Below are 6,815 nucleotides of genomic sequence, written 5' to 3'. Positions count from 1 at the left end.
ATAAGTATAATATATGTAGAGAGAAAAAAATTTAAAGTATTGATGAAAATTCTTTCAGTCATAATTAATCCACATTTTGTATTAATTAAAATCATAATTAACAAGTTTATTAAATATCTACTAATCAATTCAATTAATATCAATTATTTTTAATGAATTTCAATTGATTATAATTAGTAAAATATATATTTAATTGAAATTTACGCTATAAAAACATTATTGTACAACTAATATTAAAACTATTTAAACATTTTCTTACTATATTAGTAAATGATATTTACGTACTTATGTAAGTGTACTGTGATGTTTGAACTAAAAGGAAATCAACATTAATAGTTTTATATAAATTATTTGGACTCAAATACAAAAATGTTTTCGAACAGAATCTGAATAATAATCAAGTAATCAAAATTTAAAAAACTTTAACAATTAATAAATATTTATTTTTTATTTTTACAATTTTATCATACATACATACAATTTCGTACATAGTTTTAGTCAATAACATAAGTATATAATTAAAAATATAAAAAAGAAACATAAACGGACAATGATTTTAATTTTTTTTCAGTTCTATAAAATTCAATTTAAATAAAATATTTAAATAAAATTAGGATTATTGTCATACAGGATCACAAAAATAATTAAATTAATAATATTTCTCTTAAGTTTCTGGTATCTTCCGAAAACGTTGTATCGGATGTTGTAAATTATTTGTTTGAGTTTCTAAGTCATTAGAATTTTTTTGTCTTTCAATTCCTATACAAATTTCTGTTTTAACTAATTCAGTTGATTTATTTGTTGGACTAGACATCACTTCGGATTTATTTATTTCCTTAATTAAATATGGTTTTGCAAAAGGAAGTTTTTCATATAGTTTTAATGCTAAAATATAAAAAAAAAAAAAACAAAAAAAAATAATTAATATTTGTGTAAAATTTAAAATCTTTTTCTATAATATAATATGATATTTTCAATTTAAAATATATATTTTTGCATTAAAATTACCAAAGGGATGTAATAACTCGGAATCATAAGAATCTTCGTTAGATTGAGTAAATATACTAATGATAATTGCAACAATCAATGTTAATAAAGTTCCAATTATACTATAGTACATATAACTGACTGAATAGATGTTGTGTAAAACGGAACTAAAAAATAAAAAACTGGGTTCTTATAAGTTTCTACAAGATTCTTTCTAGGTACAATAGAAAATTAAAACCTTAAAATTCTCAAATAGCCATAATAAAACAATTACATACATTTCAAATAACTAAGATACCTTATATATGTATGTAAAGAAATTTTTAAAATTTATAGCAAGTTTCCATTGTTGAAATCCAATGGAAACTTGCTATAAATTTTAGTTAGTTTATAAGTTAGTTATTATTTCTTATATAATAAGCTTGAAGACAAATTAAATCTGTGAAAATTTAAAAAATCCAATACCTAAATATTACAATTATTTTCGATTTATGGCGATTTGAAAATTTAAAAAAGGATTTTGAGTTTTTTTAGTAATATCCGCATATCATAAAAATAAAATATTTAATATATCTACCTATTGTCAGAAAATATTGGATTTGTTACTGGATTTGTCGTATTTAATAACCAATTCGATTCAATACTTGGTTCTGTTGTTGTAGCAGTAACTGATTTTATTAAATCTGATGCAAATGTGAAATTTGAGCAGCCCTAAAATATAATATATACTTAATGAAATAATTTTAAATAATATGAATATATTATAGGAAATATTTTTATAGTCTTCATAAATTAATCATTGTTCCTTAAATATAAACACCGAAATATTGAATTTTATTAGTAATAAACCAAAAGTAAGTGATTTGATTCTACCAAATTAAAAAATTCTATTACTTTGGAATAACTTTAATTATAACACGCAAATAATTTTAATCAATTAAAAATATTATTGTTCACATTAGTTGTAGCACTGTTGTTCTTCATAAATTTTGCTGAAACTTGCCTCAGTTGATGTTTGTAACATAAATTTTTTATTATTTATACTTCGACCCCCAAAAAATAACCACAATACTACACAATGTGAAGTAATCATACCAACTGATGCTCCCTAAAAACAAAAAATATTATTTTATAAGTATACATGAATTGAAAAAAAAAATTAAATTAAATTAAATTTAAAAAAAAAATCATATTTACTTTCCAATTTGCAAATGGGACCAACATTGCTAAAAGAAAAACTCCCAGTAGTGGTCCGGAGGTAGTTGAAAATGCAATCATAGCTGATTCAATAACACCAGTAAATAGACCAACACTAAACGCAACACCCATTGTTAAAAATCCAACAATTATTGTAATTATTTTAATCATTTTTAATTGCTGTTTTTCGTTTAACTTCTTAAATTTAGGTAAAAGTAAAGCAAAATCTTCCCAAACAACTATCGATAAAGAGTTTAAGTTTGAAACATTTAAACTGAAATAAGAAAAAAAAACAATATTAAAAAATTTACAGAGCTTGAAATCAACTGAACCTAACATTATTCAACTAAATAAAAACTTTATTGTCTTACCTAAGAGCACCATTAAAAAGGGTTGCCAAAAAGAGACCAAAAAATCCTGGAATATATGATAAGCGGTCCTCTATAAAGAATGGTAGTATTTCATCTGGTTTTTTTATATATCCTTCCAATAACGGATCACAATTAAAATAAGTTGAATAAATTACCATACCACTTATCCATGATAGGGAAAAGAAAACAAATATTAACGGGATATTAAGCATCATTGCTCTAAAACAAATAAAATATAATGAATATTTTATTTAATAAAAATTGTAAAAATTAAACAAAATAAAATTGAACCAAACCAATATTTTCAGGTCAGTGGCACTTTTTCTTTTAATTAATGAAAATACTGCTTTTAAAAACATTAAAAATTACTTTCCTTCATATACAAAATATAATGCAAAGATTGCATACTTTTAGGATGAGCTATGAAGGGAATTTGATATAAAAGGAAATGAAAGAGGTCTAAAAGAAAAACGATATCAAAAGTTTATAGATAAATTTTAACGGCTATTTTGTTTTCCTAAAGCTCAAATATGGTATGCCGTGGCAGAAGAAGGCATCCTCTGCTTTCCTGCATTTCCAAAATTTGAATAATGCTTATGATGTTGCTGCAACAAATAGTTAAAAAATAGCATTTTTAGAGTTTTGGGGCCATATCTTTAATAAAAATTTTCTTCTACGGAAATAAGTTCTATTAAAGATCTATGTGCATATAAAATTTCAGCTTTTTGTCTTCAAGAGCATAGAGTTGAATGGACGGACGGACAGAGTGAAATTATTAAGCACCTTTTTTTAAAAATTTTTTTGAAAAGTGCTAAAAATTACAAAAAAAATTCCTTTCCAACTTACTTTTGAACTTCTCTGACAGACTTTAAACTAACATAACGTTGCATAAAATTCTGTTGGCAGCCAAATTGTGACATTGACATAAATAATTGACCAAGCCACGCAGATGTTGTATCAACCCGTACAGTCATGTCTCCAGTAAAGTTAAAAAATTTAAGCCGACCTGCAAAATAAATTTACTTATTTCATTATTGTTGATCAAAAAAAAAATTAATATATTAAATGCATCACAAAATCAATGTTTTAAATTTCAAGAAAATTACCATTATCTTTATTTAAATTATAAACATTTTTTGGACCACCACTTTCATACATCCCCTGTATTATTATAACTATAGTAACTACAATAACCGTCAATGTTTGAATAACATCTGCATGTATCGCTGCACGCAAGCCTCCCTATTTTAAAAATTATTAAAATAAAAATCAAATTATATTTTCGGCTTTGAAAATTAAAATATTGAGAACCTACAATAACTGTAAAAAATATACAAATTAAGGATATTGATACAATTGATGACCAATATGGTATTCCAGTAGCAGCGGATAATGCAACACTTGGTGTGTACACAGCAATACCAAGGGAAAAACTTTGTCTTAACAAATATGTAAAAGATGCTAGACATCGTACCAACCGACTTTTAAATCTAAATATTAAATTAAAATATAAAAAAATTATCTTAATCATATATTTGTGTATCTATATGTATACGCTTACAACATAAAATTAATCCATTAACAAAAACAAAAAAAAAAGATAAAAATTTTAAAACTAAAAAAACATAACAACCACAACCTATAACAAACATAAGGACAACCAGCAAACATTCAGTATAACTTATCAGAACTTTTTCTAAAGCATACCATAATCGAGAAAACTTCCATGATTTATTAAGGATTCTGACAAGAAATTTGGACCTTCCATATTATGGAGGCTTTAAAAATTTGGTAAGAGGATAAGGATCTTCAGAGTTGTTTATTCGGTATTTACACAAAAATTCAATAATTTTTTTGTAGCTTAACTAGAAAAAATTTCAAAGAGAGCAAATTATTCTGAAATAATAAATTTAAAAAAAAAAATATTCCACTTTCTAATCAAAAATTTCATGTTTAAACATCTCGAGAGCGGCAAATCTAACATCAAGCATATACACAACCGTATATGTATGTTGGTCTATTAATTAGAAAAATGATGCGAATAACAGATTTCTCTTCAAAATTTAAATAATTAAATTGGAATGTTAAATAATTAAATTTTTTCAATTTAATTTTCTTTAACATTCCAATCTTATCTTTAAAAGTTTGAAATCCCCTCCGCCCCAACCCGATACACGAGCAAATTTTTTTCCTAAAAAAATCCAAGGAATCATCCCGAATAGTTTTAACATCAATTTGCGATCACCCTGTATATGTATTATGGGTATATAAAATATATGGTAAAAGTTTTAGAAAACTAAAGAGTCTCGTATTCTACACCCACGCCACGACGTGTTCTACGTGTTTTATGATCTACATAAATTTGCTGAATTCAAATGGAATGGAATAAAATATAGGTAATCTTTAAAAAATTCAACTATAATTTCATTTAAAAATGACTCAGAAAAAATTCAAATGTACTTTCTGTATTATCAACATTTTTGTAAGAATTAATATAATTATAATTGAAAGATGATATTATTTGTGCAACTAAATCATTCTGTCATTCATTATTAATGCCGATAGATAATTTCGGAATTAAATTCCGGAAATTACGAAGTATTTTAATTATCACTTATTGTAACAAAAATAATTTTAATTCATCTGTTAATTATAACGCCAATTACAAAACAATAATTACTTTTAATTGTAATTCTCGCTATTTAATGACTAATAAAATACAAATGAAATTATTAAATATTAGCTTTGAATTGCAACTTTGGTAATAAACCTACAACCTGACTTATAAATTTTTTATAAATAATCTTAGCTAATCAAAAAGAGCTCGTATATTCATATATTTTGTAACAATGTGAACATATATATATTAATTTAAATTTAGGAATATTGTAGCAAGGTTCAATCAAGAAAACAAAGACAAAAATATAAAAAAAGGGAAAATACCTTTAAAATTCAAAGCCTTTAATTAAAGATTTCAAAATTCTTACAAATTCATGGAAATTCAAATTTTTAGCAAATGATTAAGAATAAATTCCAAAAGTTTTTATTGTTTAATGATATTGATTAATTTGTGTGCACAGATTCTATTTTATGAGCTTTTCAAACACCATTTTTACGTTATGATTTTAAACTATTGACCTTATACTACACCAACCAACACAACATTTACCCTACTAAATATTAGAATAATGAAACTATATGTTATTACATACATACATTAAGAACAAAAATTTGTAAATTAATTAAAATTAGAAATTATTAAATGATGAATTTTAAATGAACAATGAATTAAAACTAGCCTTGTTACAAAAGGTTTTTCAATAAGATTGTCCGAATTTGTTATTGAAATAAACCATAGAACGAATCGTGGAACATGTAAATATTTTTATTTTTGTTGGAAGAAAGGACAGGAAAGGATTTTTAAATGACGCGTTCAATATTAATTTTTAAAGTGACAATTTAATATCTGGCTCATTTGTCTTATACACTAACAATCTACGGCCAACTGTAGATCGTTAGTGTAATTCATTCCTGTGTCAGGAATGAATTTCAGAAAATAAAAATATGGTTCCACTAACTATAATATATATAGCACCATTATTTTGTTAAATTCATTCTCCGTTTTTGAAGAAAATGAAGACCAAAAATTTTGCCGTACCACACACTACACCAAACGCTTCTATTAATGAGTTTGAAGGTTGCCCGTTAACAATTTGTGGTTTTGTTTCGCTCTAATAATAATTTTATTTATTAACGTCTTGAACGAAGCGCTTATTATAAATCGTTTAACTAAAAATTGATTTTATACTGCAATTATCATAAATTGCAAACCTTACTAAATAAAACTCAATATGACAAACATATAGCTGTCATTTCAGTTAGCATCACACCGATAGTTTATAATTCGAACACTCCTATTAAAAACCTATTATATTAATTAAAAATATGTAAACAAAAAATAAAAATAAAAAAGCAAAATAGAAAAATTTGATTAAAAATTAATGAATTTTGAGTATAATTATTTTACAGTGAGATCGCTAATTCAACTTACGGATGATAACAATTTGTGTAGAAATTAGTCACCTTAAATCTATATATTGATAAACGGAAGTGATTCGTAGATTAAAATATACTGGAACAAATATAAAGCAAACCATTGGATAAGCATTTGCCATTCCATAAATAGTCTCCCACATAGCTGATCCATAATAAAATAATTCACTGGGAAAACCTAAAAATAATTCAAATTTAATTATATTT

At 24.4% G+C, this 6,815-nt stretch overlaps 1 protein-coding gene across 5 annotated transcripts in view; it reads right to left on the bottom strand.

Moving 5' to 3' along the window:
- Window positions 1–500: 500 nt before the first annotated feature.
- The window catches only part of LOC129614239 (sodium-coupled monocarboxylate transporter 1), a 46,324-nt gene continuing 40,009 nt past the window's right edge, over window positions 501–6,815 (bottom strand). For all 5 annotated transcript variants that reach the window (XM_055528724.1, XM_055528723.1, XM_055528722.1 and 2 more), the window contains 10 exons: window positions 6,639–6,786; window positions 3,871–4,045; window positions 3,662–3,797; window positions 3,402–3,561; window positions 2,556–2,774; window positions 2,185–2,458; window positions 1,991–2,095; window positions 1,565–1,698; window positions 1,009–1,154; window positions 501–885 (listed from right to left, as the gene is read on the bottom strand). In XM_055528724.1, the coding sequence (XP_055384699.1) occupies window positions 665–885; window positions 1,009–1,154; window positions 1,565–1,698; window positions 1,991–2,095; window positions 2,185–2,458; window positions 2,556–2,774; window positions 3,402–3,561; window positions 3,662–3,797; window positions 3,871–4,045; window positions 6,639–6,786 (1,718 nt within the window). In that variant the 3' untranslated portion in view covers window positions 501–664. The remainder of the gene's footprint in view (window positions 886–1,008; window positions 1,155–1,564; window positions 1,699–1,990; window positions 2,096–2,184; window positions 2,459–2,555; window positions 2,775–3,401; window positions 3,562–3,661; window positions 3,798–3,870; window positions 4,046–6,638; window positions 6,787–6,815) is intronic.

The sequence above is a fragment of the Condylostylus longicornis genome, unplaced genomic scaffold, assembly GCF_029603195.1.
Source record: "Condylostylus longicornis isolate FDR11 unplaced genomic scaffold, ASM2960319v2 ptg000107l, whole genome shotgun sequence".
Taxonomy (NCBI): domain Eukaryota; kingdom Metazoa; phylum Arthropoda; class Insecta; order Diptera; family Dolichopodidae; genus Condylostylus; species Condylostylus longicornis.
This window is presented reverse-complemented; position numbering and strand designations above follow the sequence as displayed.